Raw genomic sequence first — 16,685 nt, forward strand, 5'->3', positions numbered from 1 at the left:
CTGGCCAATGCAGGTGAGAGTCTCCCCACCTTAATTCAGCTGGGTAGCAGCCTTTATTGCACCTGCAAGCTTAACCCCCTGTTGCCATGCAAGGTAACATATAAGCCAACAGCAGGAATTAGGATTTGGACACCTTGGGGCATGATTACTCTGCCCACCACACCCAGCTCCCTCTCCAGGGCTCACCTACACCTACCTTATTGTTTGTGTCACTTCCCCCCAAGAGTCCAGAGAGAGCAGTTGGCCTGTGGTTGGGCTGGTGCTGGTGTGGAGTGGGTGGGGTGGGGAGGGGGCATCTTCCCAGTAATTGGGCAGGGAGCAGAAGCAGGCAGGATGGGGCCTAGGGCTCTCCAGGCCAGCCGCCACTGTCTCCCAGGCTGGAGAAGGGGCTTGAGGGGAAAGGCAAATGGGGCGAACTGAATGAGGGCGTGGTCCTGACCTCCTCCTACACACGGGGGCCCAGATGTATGACCTGCCACTATTTCCCTCTGGAACTGGAAAGCTCAGGGCCAAGCCACAGCCTGTGAAATACATGTTTCCAGCAACATTTTTCTGCAGTAGTTGGTCAGAACACGGAACAGAGAGATTGTGTGCTCAGTGGAGGGAAGGGAGGCAGGGAAAATGCATCACCAAGGGTTGAGGTCACGCCCTCCCATGTCACCTCCCTTTCAACAAGCTTCTCTACTTCCTCACTCGGGTGACCACAGCCCCGTGACCCCCTCTGCCGACAGGCGGTGCTGGTGCTGGTGCTGGACTTCTCCCCGGGCACAAGTTGCCTGCACGTCTCGGTGAGCAGAAACCTCAGCTGGAAGGTCTCTGCCAAACTTAGTCACTCAGACAGCAGCGAGATGTGCTACACCGCCAAGCAATAACCACTGGATCAGGTTCAGGGTCAAAGCTGTAAACTAAGCAGTCAAGCCCACCTTCTCCAGGGAGGGGTTTGAGTGGAAGGATTCAGTCCCACGAACATTCTTTTCTGACACTGAGGTCTGTGACTGTCCCATCCCACATGTGGTCTGTCCAACTGAGCTCATGCCATGAACTCTGGAAGCGAGTCAGGGTGAGAATATGGGGGAAGGGTGGACCCAAGTGCTCCCCCATTGTCCAGGTACAGTCACTCCTTACTTCCCATCCTCACTGCGCCCATCCCGCCCCTGTCCCGGGTAGCTCATGTTGGGTGGTCTCATATATGGGTCTCCTGATTCTAAGATGAGCTACTCTGAGGAGCCACCCTTCCCAATCTCATTCCATCCACACCCACAGTAGTCGTCAGACATCACAGGATCACAGAGTAGGATCGAGAGCCTCCTCCAGCGAATCCAACATTTTGAGCATCCCAACACCCTGTCGTGGGGTTTGGTGACTTCTGCATCATCCCCCTCCTATGTTTTGGGAATTTAACGACAACCCTTGAACAAAACAGATCCGACCCTTGATTTTGCTCATTCAATGCCTCACAGAACCTGGACCAGCCTCTACTCCCTTTACTCCCTGAATCACATCTTTCTCCCTCAAGGGAGATTATCCCTGATTACTTTTATTCACACACAGGGACACACACTCACCAACCTGGAATGTCCTATCTACCATCATACCCCCTTTTGTGTAGTAAAACACCGGTCTTTCGGGAAGGCGGTCAGGCAGAACCACCCTCGCCTCACTCAAACACAAATCTGTCCCTCTGAGTCTCAGGCTGGTACAGCCCTGGGTCCTGGCTGAGGGAAGGAAGTGCTTCCCAACCTCCAGTGAGGGAGAAATCGAACGTGGAGTTCAGATTCAACCTCATGTGTCCTAAAGAGGCAGTCAGGGAGATTGAGCTGGGAGACGGAAATACCATTTCCAGGAAAATCTGTGTCATGGGGCTGGTGGAAGAGTATTTGACGGGGACCATGCAAGAACACAGACCTACTAACCACACTTGCCATAGAACCTGACGGGCCAATTTCCACTCAAGGGTATAGAGACGACCAGGCTGGAGGAGGGTGGTCACCTGGCTAGGGCAGGGAGGATGTGAAAGCTTCCAGATTGGAGCTCTGGAAGGGGGTCATGAGTTCCTGCTGATGGGGAGGGGGAATGGCAGAGATGAATGGGAGCCGCCAGACCCCAAAGGAGGAAGGGGGTTTGGATAGAACTAGAAGAGGGCCTTCGGGGGAAAGGGAGGACGTGCCAATGTGGCCAGGCAGAGCCCACACAGGACCCAGACGTGGGGCACTCCGCTGGCTTGACTGCAGGGATGGTAGCAGAGGCTGGCCCAGAGTCCCCACCACAGGATGCCAGAGATACTGTTCTGGAAAAGGCTCTGACGTGGAGCAGCGCCCTGCCCCGGCCCCCTACCCCTACCCCTACCCCTACCCCTCCAGAGAGAAGGCAGAACACAGAATATGAGAGGCACTTTAATTAGAAAATGCTGTGAAACTGGGGTGGGGCGGGGGCAAAACAAGGGGGAGTGGAAGCCCCAGCTGAGGCAGAACAGGAGGGAACGAGCTTGGCCACAGCTCCCGGGCCCCAAAGGTACCAGCTGCTCCTCTTGCAGGAAGACGCTGGGCTCAACCTGTGAAACAGCGGAGTCAGGGAGGAGCCTCAAGCCAGGGCCAGCCCCCAGCCCTGCTCAACAGGCAGGACTGTGGGAAGGGGTACGGTGTGCGTAACACTCACTTCAAAGGGTCTGGAACTTGTCAGCCAGGTACTGCATGGCGGCTGCAACAGGGACAGGCATTAGCAGGCGCTCCAGAGAGAGGGATATAGAAGCCCGTCCCCCTATCCCCGTGAGGAACCGCCTAGCCCTGCAACCTAAAACCCCCTCCAGACCTGATGCAAAGAGCTCTGGGCCTGACCACTCCCCACCACCCGAATTGAATGTGGAACCGGTTCCTAAAGGGAAACAAAGTGTGCCAGCAGCTCTCATGCTGTGGGCCGTGCCACAACCAGTCAGAACTCGTCACACAAACAAACAATTCAACAAGAACCTTAGGAGCCACACCAAGCAGCAGTTCAAGGGAAAATCAACGAGGCATCTCTAAAAGTCCTATCAGAAGGAGGTTCCCTAGGACTGGTCTGGTTGGCAAAGTGTGCATGCAGTCCAGACAGTACTTTGCTACTTGTACACACGCCCAGCTGGACATGCATAGCCGGCTCCAGGGCCAGGCCTGCTAGGTTCTCCTCCCCACAGGGATGTTGGTCCCTGCGAGGCCGAATGCACCTGCAGTCCACCCTCACCCCAGGTGCCCACCCGGGTTCTGCACTAAGACACCGCTCTCCGTCCCCGGTTCCTCATACCAAGTTTCTCCTTAAGGTCGTCTATTTCTCTCCGTAGCACGAGACTCTAGGCCAGCAGACACAGGAGGAAGAGAAATGATTAGTATACTCTGGCCTCCTCTCTCCTCCACCTTCTCCTCTCCCCAAGGCCCTCCATCCCAGAGCCGGGTGGCTAGACTGGCAAGGGCTCCTCAGTGGAAAGGAGGTGGGTTCCCTCTGTGGGGTACGTCATGGGGGCAGGGGAGGGGGGGCCCCACACATGTCAGTTGAACTTGGACCCAGATCCCACCCTCGAGTTTGGGCCTGCATTTCCAGGAGGCAGAGGAAGCATTACCAGAGGACAGCCCGGTGTTCCCAGTGGCTGCTGCTGTCTTTCTGGTCTTGGGGGATGGTCAAGTGGCTTCCGGTCACCTGAGAGGGAAAGGACACACAATCCAGCTTCCCAGGCTCCCAGTGAGGTGGAAAGGGCCAAGCGGGGTCTAACGTGAGGTGAGGCAGCACCACCCTCCGCTGGCAACAAGCCGCCCCTGCTCTGCCCAGCAGCCCGAACCTTCTCTCTGGGCCTGCCTCCCCTGTTCCCCAGGGGCAGCCATTTCGCCACTGTGGTCCCCAAAGGCTGTGGCTCTGGATTCGACCCTCCCAGAGCTGCAGCCACAGCCAGCACATGGGAGAACAATGTGGGCGAAAAGGACTTAACAGAAAAGGCTGTTTCCCTGCAAGTCTACACCCAGAGGAGCTGTTTGGGGCACTGCCACCGATCACCCCGGCCGCACAAACCCCACACAGAGGATGATGTGGCTCAAGGCCAGCCCTGCCAGCACCCGGTCTCCTGGGAGAGAAGCTGCCTGGGAGCAAGGCTGTGCCCCCAGCAGAGACAGAGCCAGAGGTTTCTGTCCTCAACCCCTCTCCCCTCCCCTCATATCAAATCCACGACACTCACCTGAGGGGACAGGCAGCCTGGGCCTGACTTCTCCTGGGTTCAGGGCCAAGGGCTCTGAGTTTCCTGGATCTTGGGGGCCTCTGGTGTTGAGGTCGTCACTGCAGGCTTTTCCACCATGCATGCGTGGAAAAGATGTGCCTGGCCTGTGAGTTGGCAGCTGAAACAAGAATTTCTCACCGATTAGGACTAAGGATGTGTGTGTGTGTGTGTGTGTGTGTGAGAGAGAGAGAGAGAGAGTGTGTGATTCGGGGCCAGGGTGAGGCAGGGAATTGGGAAGGGAATTGAAAGGCTGATCTCATTAGCACTTTCTCCCTCAGTCAGCCCCAGGCCAGCAGGCAGAGCTGATCTAGGGACAACACTGGGGCACTGAGAAAGCCCAGGCCCCCTGCAAGGAAGGTCTGGGGAACAGCTAGGAAGTAGGATTCAGGAAGCTGGTGAGTTTAAATACTGAGGCTTTTCGGGGAAACTTTTAAGGGATCCCCCGACCCAATTCAGCTAACAGCCCTCCCTTCCATCACAGCCTGTCTCGCAGAGGAGGCTGGAAACAGGCCAAGGCTGGAGAACCGGGCCCAGCACACCTGAAGTGTTACCTTAATGTTTGTCCCTAGTAAAAGGAGCCCGATCTGGCATCCTAATGACCCAGTGACCGAGGGGCCCCCAATGACGACCCCTGAGGGATGGACAGAGGCAGCATGGGTGAAGACGTGTGTCCTGGGTCCTGGGGGTGGTTGGAGCGGGGGGGGGGGCGAAGAGTGGGGAGAGAGGAGGAGCATGGCCTACTCACTTGGCCCTTTGCGGCTGGGTCTCTATTTGGGTCCTTATCTTCTCCCGCCACCGCCTCAGACTCCCTTGCCCACCTGGCCACGGATTTCTTCCCAGCGCCGGTGTGCTTGGACTGTTCGGTTCCCGAAAGGACCAAGCCATACCTCTTGGACCTCCCAAGCAGCGGAATACCAGAGATTGGGGGCAAGGTGGCCGGTTCCAGGGGAGGTGCCGATATTCGCTCTCCCCCGGAAGGGAAGGTTCTCCCCAGGGCAAGTTTGGAGGCTCCCCCGAGGGATTTCTTCTCCTGGGCCCCCTTCTTCCTAGGAGTGACCCGCGGCAGGCCACCTGCAGCAGCAGCAGCAGCTCCCGGGTAGCTGGGCCTGCTGCCCCCCTTCCCCCAGAGCACGCTCCGCATTTTCCTAGGGGAAGAGATGCCCTGCTCTCCCACGCCCTGCGTTTCCACAACCGAAGTGAGTCCTCGCGGAGCCAAGGACAGAGAAGAGCCTGGCACGGGAAGGAAATTCTCTCTGACTTGGAAATTCGAGTGTCTGGGAGTGTCCCCGGGAGCCTCGGGTCTGCTGGGCTCGGCCTGGCCTCCTCCTCTGGGGTAAGTGCTCACCGTCATCAGCTGTGTCTCACTGAGCTCATCTGAGGACTCGGGGTCGGACAGCAGCCAGGCCGGGTCTTCCTCGGGGAGCCGCTGGCGATCCGCAGCCACCTTCAACCTACGCTTAGGGCCTCTCTTAGGGTTCCCCCAGGCCCGGCCCGCTTCGGGCCCACCGAGGTGGAGAGGGCCGGCCGGAGCCGGCGGCGCTTCCCCACAGCTCTGGGCGGGCGCTCCTCGACCGCCGGGACCCGCCTCGAGGCCGGCCCACACGGTGGACACTTCGAAGGCTTCGCAGCTCTCCGGGGACGGGTGTCTGTGGACGTCCAGCACGTCCCAGTCGGCCAGCTGCCGCAGGATGCCCGCCGCAGACTCCTCGGCCAGTTCCAGGAGGTCCCTCGTGACGTCAGCCGGGGAGTCAGGTCGGCCTTCGCGGCCCCACAGCACCGGCCCTCCCGCTTCCAGCATCTCCCGCTCCGACTGGAAGCCCTCGGGGTCCGGGAAGCCGCCCCCGCCCTCGCCGCTCCGCGGCTCCCCGGGCTCGGGGCCTGGGTCGGGTCCCCGCGGGACTGCGGGGCCGCCTGGGACGATGCCGGCCCGCTCCCCGCCCTCTGGGCCAAAAACCGTTACCCACACAGACAGCTTATCGGGGGAGCTCATGTCGCTACCCTGGCGGCGCCGGAACCGGGGCGACTGTCGATGGCCCGAGTCGAGGTCGCGGTCACAGCGGGCGAGGCGGGCGGCGCTCAGAGGGCAGTGGCAGCCACCTCAGGCGTCGCACGAGCTCGCCTCAAACCAAACGACGCGCGGCTTTCAGCGCGCCTCACACGCCCGCGCTGTGGCCTCCTCATTGGTCCGGGCCCAGCCAACCAGCGGGCGCCTTGTTCGCCTGCCGGCTCGAGGCCTAACCAATGGGGTCGAGGGCCTCTGGTTTGCCCCCAAGCCTGTTGGCGATCCGGGCAGTGGGCTGGTGAAGGGGGTGGTGGGAGGGCCTCCCTCTGTCAAGCCTCTCGGCCCGTCTCCTCCTGTCCCGCCTCCCCTTTCCGGTTAGAGTCACAGCTCTGAGCCTCCGTTTCCCATCTACACAGGGTGTCGGGGAGTGAGGGCGCCGGGCTCCAGGGGTGGTGAGGATGAAACGTCAAGATTGAGGCGGCTGACGCCTAGCACGCGCCGAAAGCATTTGCCAGCCTCCCTTCCACCGCAAGCCTTACGACCCAACAGGAGAATGGGCACAGGAGTCCCGCAGTCAGTGATCAGAGGTCAGCCAGAGAGCAAAGGGATCATATTTTCGTTCTGTAAGGTCTCTGTCTCAACTGCTCCATCAAATGTGGCTCAGCAAACGTTATTGGCAGGCGGGTTTGGCGCACAGACTGGGGTTGGCGGACAGACTGGGGTTGGCCTCGCTCCATCAGCCCTTCGCCCGATCTGAGGCAAATTCAAAGAAGAGGAAATCGCAGTGGCCAGTTACACCCCAAAAGATGCTCCCCAACGCTGATCCTGGAGATGTGAACTAAAACCACGAATTGGGTTTCACACACTAGGTTGATAACCTTCAAAGAGCTTAACCATTCTGAGGGTGGGAGAGGTCAGGAGCAAAGCCCTGTGGCGGTGGTGCAAGAGATCCATTTGGGAGGTAATCTGGCAGAATCCATTGAAAGCAACTTAGCGCCAGCACGGACTCTGTGCCTGGCACTCTTCTAAGCGCTGGGCATGAATAGTAATGCATCCGCGTGACACACCTATAACTATAGTACCAACTATTACTGGCCTCTTACCAGTGAGGAAACAGGCACTGAGAGGTTCGGCCACTGGCCCAAGGTCATTCGGCTCGTGGGGATCAGCGGCAGGATTGAAACCAATCAATCTGCCTCCAGAGTCCTTGCTTTGAGCCCAAGATCTTAAAACTGGAAGGAAAAATAAAAGCTATTTCCTCTATGTTCCGGCAAGTCCGCTGCCTGGTACTTCTTCCGGAGACACGCTGGTACCTGTAGTGTACAAGAACACATGCACAAGGGTGTTGGTGATGGGAAAAACTGGGAACACTCCAAATTCCCGTCAGTAAGGAAATGGATGAATGCAACGTGGCTTAGCATCCAGTAGCATAAAGCGTGGCAGTCCAAAGGAATGCATCAGGCCATTCTCACAGCTTTCAAAAGCATCCTCCTGACTTCAAACTGCAAGTTGCAGAACGATCGCTTTGGATTGACATACGTAAATTAAAGCACTTGCGTGCGTGGGCACACACACACACCAGTCAATCCTATGTAATATATGAGAATTCATTTAAGTATATGTACAAGTATGTTTTAAAGTTTTGAAGGACGCACAACCAAGGCCTACCAGTTGTGATGGCGGTGGGTGTGGATAGCCAGGTGTCTCTCAATTTTTCTTGGAACTCTCAGTTCTCAGCTTCCCTGAGCTGAGCAGTACTGATGTCTGGGGAGTGGTCCCTCTCTTGGTTTCTATATGGCCCATGGGTGTTAGAATTTCCCTTGTCTGCCACCCAACTCCTACTCTGACACCCCTCCATTCCTCCCATACCTTCCTTCTGCTCTTTCCCGTTCGTACTCCTCTGTCTTCAGTCACCTCTCTCTCCTGCCTCCTGCTCTGGCTGACCTCCTGGAGAGTCCTGGGGTGTCTGAACCCCTCTTGTCTGTGGAACTCAAAGGCCCAGTCTTCTGGGTCTGCACCTGAGAAGCTGGCCATGCTGGAGAAGTTACAGAGCAGGGGAGATTGGGTGCACTGTAAATCTGCAATCCTCCTCCTCGAGCCTGCCCCCGATGGTGCCTGCCTGTTTGTGGATACCGCCCCCTTCCACTTCTCCCAGTGACTTTTTAAGTCATGGTGTGGTATTTCAAATATGTTAAAATGGATAAGGAAGGATATAGCAAAATCTCCTGCATCCACCAGCATCCTATGAAACATTACCGGTGGATCCAGTGGAAGCCTCCGTCTTCCCTCTCACCATTTCCACTCCCTTCCTCCCTCCCCCACAGAGAGACTCCCAGAACTTCTTCTCACCTTCTCCACTCTCTTCGTCCCTGTGGCTCTCCTACCTGCTCTTCCCCTGCATCCCATACGTCTCCAATGATGTCACTAATCTCTGCTTTACCCCCCTACGCTCACCAGGATCCAATACTGGTTTTGACTTACTCTCTTGGCCTGGAGTGGGAGTCAGTGTCAGAGGTTCCTCTTGGCCTTCCCAAGGTGATAGCTCTTACTCCACAGATTAATGACCCAATGTGCAGGTCATTTCTCCAACTGTCACGTGTATCACTTAGAATTATCAGCTTGGGGACTGGAGAAATGACCACTATGTTGGTCCAGGGACCCATTCAGCTCACTCTGAACCGGTCTCTATCCCCAACTCCTTTTAATGTCAGGGTCTCATAAGCCCCATTCTAATGGGGCCCCATCATGACACTTTGGGCCTCCGGAATCAATGTCAGCTCAGATCCTGTGTCCAGTAGTACTAGAAGTGTCTGGATCTTTTTCTAGCCTCAGTGTACAATCACCTGAGAAATGGCAGTCATTCTCTTTAGGGATGGACATAACCCACTGCCTTGTTTCTGGATCCTTCCTCCTCAGGACTCACCCACGTCTTCAATGGGGCCAGTCTCTGAATTGGCTCAGGACCAGGAACTGAGCAGGAGACTGTGGCTTTTCAGCAGGATGATGGCCCTCCTTCTCTTGCATTCTTGCCTTTTGCTGGCTGTAGTTTCCCCTAGGGAGCAATGCTGTCTGTGCCATCTTCTCAGCTTTCTGCCGGTCAAGCAGGCACTCTTGACTGCCCCTCTGACCTTGCTGGTCATTACTGGAAATGTGGTCTTCTGGCATCTCTTGGTTAAGAGCTGCCCTCTGTCCTCTATTATGTCAGAATTCCTTTGCTCCCATGGGTGGTAATGAGCCCAGGTCGGGACCACTTTCCTTCCATCATTGGCATTGGCCTGCAGAGGGGAGCAACCACCAAACTTCTAGTGATGCTGGGGCCCCTCTCACCAGAACACTCCTGATGGCTTTGGTGAGTGATGTGTCCTCTCAGGCCTACAGTGGGACATAACCATGAGGCCATGTGACTGGCCTCACCTTTTCTGTCTGTTCTAGCATGTCTGCATCACTCAACCTTTTTGTTCCTTCCTCTGCCATCTGCCAATCCAAGGCAGGCATTTCCACTTCTCTCCTTATGGGCCATCACTTTCTCAAAGTTTCAAAGGGCCAGTCTAGTAGTGAATTTCCTCCATCTCCTGGAGTCCTTGCCAGTGTGTTAAATCCCATGGCATGAGAAAGCGCCTCCCCTCAGTAAAACTTGCTTATCCAGTCTTATATTCCTGTCCCCTTTATCCAGCACCCTCAAAATCCAATCCCAGGGATATTGCCCTGCTCCTGCCAGTACAGGCTGGTTATTCCTTGGTGTATAATTTCTTTTTCCCCTTATCAGTCTTGGCATACCCAGTGAGTTTATGGAGAAGAGATGAGGGTTTCCCTGGGAGAGTCATCTGTCACTTTGTGGGGGAGCAGACTCTGTAGCATCTACCAGCACAGGGCATGTGTTAGCTCTTGCTAGGGAAGGAAGGGCCACCCTGCAAGCTTTGAGGCCTCAGGACGTTTGGATCTGATAAGCCAACGTTTGGAGACATCCATGCCAATATACCCAGCCTACATTTCAGAGTCTGAAGTTTTTCCAAAAAGGGCCCTGACCTTCCCATAACAGGCCTGTGTTTGTCAAGGATGTATACATCTCTGGAGTTCTGCACTTATTGTTATCACATCATCTGTGAGCTACTCAACTGTCTCTGCTCTTCTTCTGCAGGAGGCAAGGGCATTTTGTAAGCCACCAAGAAATCCCCATGAGTCTTACACTTTGCCCTTAACTGTTTGGTAATGTCTCTTAGTTTCTCATTATGTCTTTGCAGGGCGCCAGTATAAGAGCAATGAACAGCCGCCTCCGCCCTCCCTATAGACATAGTGTCCTCCCTACCATTCAAAGGCCTGAATCATCTCACAGGCCACAGTAAGACCCTCCACTGGGATATTTTTCAAGGTACGTATGGATAAAACCTTAAGGAATCAGGAGGTAACCTTGTGCTAGAGATTATCCATGCCCCACATAACACTCAAAATGGTACGCTGTTTGTCATTTGGGTGGTGAGTGAGCTGGTCCATAAACCCCATCTTATAGCTTACTTCTCAGACCACTCCTGGTACCACTTTTGTTAGTTTGGGTCCTCCAAAAATACGGACACCAAGGCATGATAGAACATGAAAGAACATGATGGGAGAATGGCATGTGAAGGATAAAGGAGAAGGAGCAGGAATGAGTCTTCAGGGTGCGATGCAGGTCTGACATCTGTAAGAGAGACGTGGGGGAAAGGAGGGTCAGATAAGAAGAATCTCAGATGCAGTTTCGTTCTAACACTAAATTTTAGTTCAGTTTAGCTTAGTTTGTTCAGGCTCATGTGGAGTCCCCAAGCTACAGCTGCCATTTAGAGGAGTCCCTGTCCTGAAGAAGTATGCCCCTGCCAAGCTCAGTCACTGGCTGGGAGCTACCCAGAGGATGTGGGATCTTGGCACAAACAATGGTGGAGCCAGAGAAGTGGCAGCTGGCACTTGCCAATCTACTATGTTCCCTGCAGCGGATCAGAGGGGCATGTTTCTATGGCCACCACAAGGAAGCAGAAGTCAAAGAAGACTAACATTTCTGTTTTGAGTGACTTTGTGGTGGGGAGCATAGGGACACAAGAAGTAAAGAAAGATTGGGAGGGAAATGATGGGATTTTGGATACATTAAGGTTGTGTTTCTTATAGGACATGCAGGTGGAATTAGCCAGAATGCACTTAGAAATTTGGTTCTGGAGCATCAGTGAGGGGTCAGAGCTAGAGAGAGATACAGATTTAGGAGTCATTCATTCCCTCAGTAAACTTTTATAGCAGTGTTTTTTCAAACATCACCATAACCATAGAAGTTCCTTGCATGTAAGCTCCAATTCCTTTCCCTTCACCCTCCTCAGAAGTAACCTCTATCCTTTGTCTTCATCATTCCCTTCCTTTTCTTTAGTTATTTTCTACATAGGTTAATATTCCTAACAATTTTGGTTTTGCTGCATCCTTTGGTCTTTATGTAAATGGAATCATTTGTATTGTTTCTGACTTCTCCCGTGTGCTACTGTGTAACTGAGATTCATCCCTGTTGTCGCATGTGGCAGGCAATTGTTCATTTTCATTGTTGTACACTGTTCCACCAAATGAATATACAGTGACTCTCATTATCATGATAGTTATTTGCAGTCTATAAAGTTGCCATGAACACTGAATTAGGCAGTCCTGAAACATTGCTCCTAAGGGAAATATAATTTCAAGTTCCTACCATCCGCTGGTCACAACATTTTCATCAACTGATCACTGCATAATCATGTTTCATGTGTGTTTCTGTTTAAAGGCACTCTATTTAATATAAATATTATTGATTTGTTAACATTGACCTCACAGCCAACAGCATTATAAATCATGCCTGAACAAGGTTTATGTAACACACATATTTTCTTGAGTGCACATCATAGTCATTTTGCACTCAAGAACACTAGACAATACTTTAGCACTAAGCTTGGAGGCCATCTTTAATTATGAAATCACCAACAAAAAAGCACAAAAATGCAAAATACCTGGCACTAAATAAATCATGAAAAGGACACTTGCTTGCAGTATGAGACTGAAACCAGAAGGCAAAGCATCATCTTGTTTGACCTCAGTTGGGAACATACTCCAGCAACTCAAACTTTTCACAGCTCTCTCAAATGAAGAGGAAAGCACTCTGGTACTGATTTGTGGTTAAAAATGAATTTTAGCAAATAGGGGAATTTGCAAGTATGGAATCTACAAATAACAAGAATCAACTGTATCTCAACCTATGTATCCATTCTACTGTCAATGGGTAATTTGGGTTGTTTCCATTTGGGCAGATATTATACATAGTGCTACTATAACCATTATGGCTCATGTTTCCTGGTGCCCACATACAAGAGCCTTCCAGGGCAGAGCTTTCCAACATTTGGACCTGGGACTTTGAGACCTTCATCCCCAGAGACAGCCAGACAGCAGCCCCTGGACCGCTTGGTTCTGGCCCTGAACAACTTTGTCGTCTTACTCCTGTATGCCACACAATCATCATTTTCTGTGTGAGCCATAGAATACAATGGCTGGGAAGCTGTGTTCCAGTGCTCATACTTAGGACTGAAATTGTCATCTCACAGGGAAAGAAGATTTCCAGCATTACTAGATCAGGCCAGATTTTTTACAAAGCGGTCATGCTAATTTCTACTCCTATCAACAGTGTTTAACTGTTCCACATCCTCAGCAACATTTGATATTAACAAAGTACAAAATTGTTGTCAATCTGGTGATAGTGAAATGGTGTCTCATTGTAGTTTTATTTTGCAATTTCTTGATTAGTAATAATATTAGTAATAATATTGAGCAGCTTTTCATATGCTTGGCCTTGGGGATTTTCTTGTCTATGAGGTGTTCATTTAGTGTCTTTTGCCCATTTTCCCCTTGGGTTATTTGCATATTTATTTGTGGAAGTTCTTTATGTATTCTATACTTTAATTCTTTGATGATTTCATGTTATGTAAATATCTTCTAGTTTTTAGCTTGCCTTCACTCTTTTTATCATGCCTTTTAATGAACAAAAGCACTTCTTTTTAATTTTTCACAGCATTTTATTATAAAAAGTTCCATACAAGAAGATCACGGGGCTTCCCTGGTGGCGCAGTGGTTAAGAATCCGCCTGCCAATGCAGGGGACACGGGTTCGATTCCTGGTCCCAGAAGATCTCATATGCCACGGAGCAACTAAGCCTGTGCGGCACAACTACTGAGCCTGTGCTCTAGAGCCTGCGTGCCACAACTGCTGAAGCCCGTGTGCCTAGAGCCCATGCTCCACAACAAGAGAGGCCACTGCAATGAGAAGCCCGCACACCACAATGAAGAGTAGCCCCTGCTAACTGCAACTAGAGAAAGCCCGCACGCAGCAACAGAGGCCCAGCGCAGCCAAAAAAAAGTAAATTAAAAAAATTTTTAAAGGAAGAAGAAGATCACATGATGATCCAGGGAGGTTGAGGGGGTACTTGCTGATCATGGACCATCTTCGCTCTCACCTAATGACCTTGCTTCCCATTTCATTGAGAGTATACAGGCAATCAGAAGCAAACTTCCCTCATTTATAAATATTTTTCTCTATTTTGGATCATTCCTATCAGCATACAAGTATGTTGTCGTTTCTCCCAATTAAAGGAAACCTTCTTTTGATTCCAATTTCCCTTCAAGCTACACCATTTTTCTCTGCTCACCTTCACAGAAAAACTCCTTAAGAGTTGGTGTATACTTGCTGTCTCAAATTCCTCTCTTCTCATTCACTCTTCCTCTCCTTTCCATTTAACAATTCTCTATTGAGGGCTTACCACATGCCAGGTACTGTTCTAATACATGGTGCTACATCACTGAGAAAAACAGATGAAGTTCCTTCCCTCAAGAGCTTACATTTCTGTCATAGGCCTATTGGCAATATTTTCTAAATCTTCAACTATGTCCATTCCTTTGTTGTTGGAAATCACATTCCTGGACCCAGTTTCAATCTTTATTGGTTGCCTAGAGTGTTGCACCTAGAACATTCCTTTGCCAAACCCCTAAGTGGGATCTTCTGCTTCCTAGAACTAAGGTCTTCATTGTTCTTGGTTTACCACAATGTTTTTTTTAAACCTCTTTATTGGAGTATAATTGCTTTACAATGGTGTGCTAGTTTCTGCTTTATAACAAAGTGAATCAGTTATACATATACATATGTCCCCATATCTCTTCCCTCTTGCATCTCCCTCCCTCCCACCCTCCCTATCCCACCCCTCTAGGTGGCCACAAAGCACCGAGCTGATCTCCCTGTGCTATGTGGCTGCTTCCCACTAGCTATCTATTTTACATTTGGTAGTGTATATATGTCCATGCCACTCTCTCACCCTGTCACATATCACCCCTCCCCCTCCCCATATCCTCAAGTCCATTCTCTACTAGGTCTGTGTCTTTATTCCCGTCTTGCCACTAGGTTCTTCATGACCTTTTTTTCCCCCTTAGATTCCATATATATGTGTTAGCATACTGTATTTGTTTTTCTCTTTATGACTTACTTCACTCTGTATGACAGACTCTAACTCCATCCACCTCACTACAAATACCTCCATTTCATTTCTTTTTATGGCTGAGTAATATTCCATTGTATATATGTGCCACATCTTCTTTATCCATTCATCTGTCGATGGACATTTAGGTTGCTTCCATGTCCTGGCTATTGTAAATAGAGCTGCAATGAACATTTTGGTACATGACTCTTTTTGAGCTATGGTTTTCTCAGGGTATATGCCCAGTAGTGGGATTGCTGGGTCGTATGGTAGTTCTATTTGTAGTTTTTTAAGGAACCTCCATACTGTTCTCCATAGTGGCTGTATCAATTTATATTCCCACCAACAGTGAAAGAGGGTTCCCTTTTCTCCACACCCTCTCCAGCATTTATTGTTTCTAGATTTTTTGATGATGGCCATTCTGACCGGTGTGAGATGATATCTCATTGTAGTTTTGATTTGCATTTCTCTAATGATTAATGATGTTGAGCATTCTTTCATGTATCTGTTGGCAATCTGTATATCTTCTTTGGAGAAATGTCTATTTAGGTCTTCTGCCCATTTGTGGATTGGGTTGTTTGGTTTTTTGTTATTGAGCTGCATGAGCTGCTTGTAAATCTTGGAGATTAATCCTTTGTCAGTTGCTTCATTTGCAAATATTTTCTCCCATTCTGAGGGTTGCTATTTGTCTTGTTTATGGTTTCCTTTGCTGTGCAAAAGCTTTTATGTTTCATTAGGTCCCATTTGTTTATTTTTGTTTTTATTTCCATTTCTCTAGGAGCTGGGTCAAAAAGGATCTTGCTGTGATTTATGTCATAGAGTGTTCTGACTATGTTTTCCTCTAAGAGTTTGATAGTGTCTGGCCTTACACTTAGGTCTTTAATCCATCTTGAGTTTATTTTTGTGTATGGTGTCAGGGAGTGTTGTAATTTCATACTTTTACATGTACCTGTCCACTTTTCCCAGCACCACTTATTGAAGAGGCTGTCTTTTCTCCACTGTATATGCTTGCTTCCTTTATCAAAGATAAGGTGACCATATGGGCGTGGGTTTATCTCTGGGCTTTCTATCCTGTTCCATTAATTTATGATTCTGTTTTTGTGCAAGTACCAAACTGTCTTGATTACTGTAGCTTCATAATATAGTCTGAAGTCAGGGAGCCTGATTCCTCCAGCTCCATTTTTCGTTCTCAAGATTGCTTTGGCTATTCGGGGTCTTTTGTGTTTCTATACAAATTGTGAAATTTTTTGTTCTAGTTCTGTGAAAAATGCCAGTGGTTGTTAAATAGGGATTGCGTTGAATCTGTAGATTGCTTTGGGTAGTAGAGTCATTTTCACAATGTTGATTCTTCCAATCCTAGAACATGGTATATCTCTCCATCTATTTGTATCATCTTTAATTTCTTTCATCAGTGTCCTATAATTTTCTGCATACAGGTCTTTTGTCTCCTTAGGTAGGTTTATTCCTAGATATTTTATTCTTTTTGTTGCAATGGTAAATGGGAGTGTTTTCTTAATTTCACTTCAGATTTTTCATGATTAGTGTATAGGAATGCAAGAGATTTCTGTGCATTAATTTTGTATCCTGCTACTTTACCAAATTCATTGATTAGCTCTAGTAGTTTTCTGGTAGCAGTTTTAGGATTCTCTATGTATAGTATCATGTCATCTGCAAACAGTGACAGCTTTACTTCTTCTTTTCCGATTTGGATTCCTTTTATTTCTTTGTCTTCTCTGATTGCTGTGGCTAACATTTCCAAAACTATGTTGAATAATAGTGGTGAGAGTGGGCAACTTTGTCTTGTTCCTGATCTTAGTGGGAAAGGTTTCAGTTTTTCACCATTGAGGACAAGGTTGGCTGTGGGTTTGTCATATATAGCCTTTATTATGTTGAGGAAAGTTCCCTCCATGCCTACTTTCTGCAGGGCTTTTATCATAAATGGGTGTTGAATTTTGTTG

The 16,685-nt window shown here is 50.2% G+C and overlaps 1 protein-coding gene and 1 long non-coding RNA gene across 2 annotated transcripts in view; both read right to left on the bottom strand.

The window, feature by feature from the left end:
- LOC309620813 overlaps window positions 1-16,685 on the bottom strand; it is a 498,839-nt gene that overhangs the window by 408,474 nt on the left and 73,680 nt on the right. The gene's annotated exons all lie outside the window — the stretch shown is intronic.
- On the bottom strand, window positions 2,418-6,224 carry LOC309620947 (uncharacterized protein CXorf49 homolog; the record flags this gene model as incomplete). The annotated part of the gene is made up of 6 exons (XM_082377792.1): window positions 2,418-2,551; window positions 2,656-2,697; window positions 3,277-3,322; window positions 3,590-3,666; window positions 4,196-4,352; window positions 4,980-6,224. The coding sequence occupies 5 exons, from the start codon at window positions 6,222-6,224 to the stop codon at window positions 2,657-2,659; spliced, it is 1,566 nt and encodes a 521-aa protein (XP_082233918.1). The 3' UTR covers window positions 2,418-2,551; window position 2,656.

Source organism: Balaenoptera borealis (genome assembly GCF_965194805.1).
Source record: "Balaenoptera borealis genome assembly, chromosome: X".
NCBI lineage: Eukaryota > Metazoa > Chordata > Mammalia > Artiodactyla > Balaenopteridae > Balaenoptera > Balaenoptera borealis.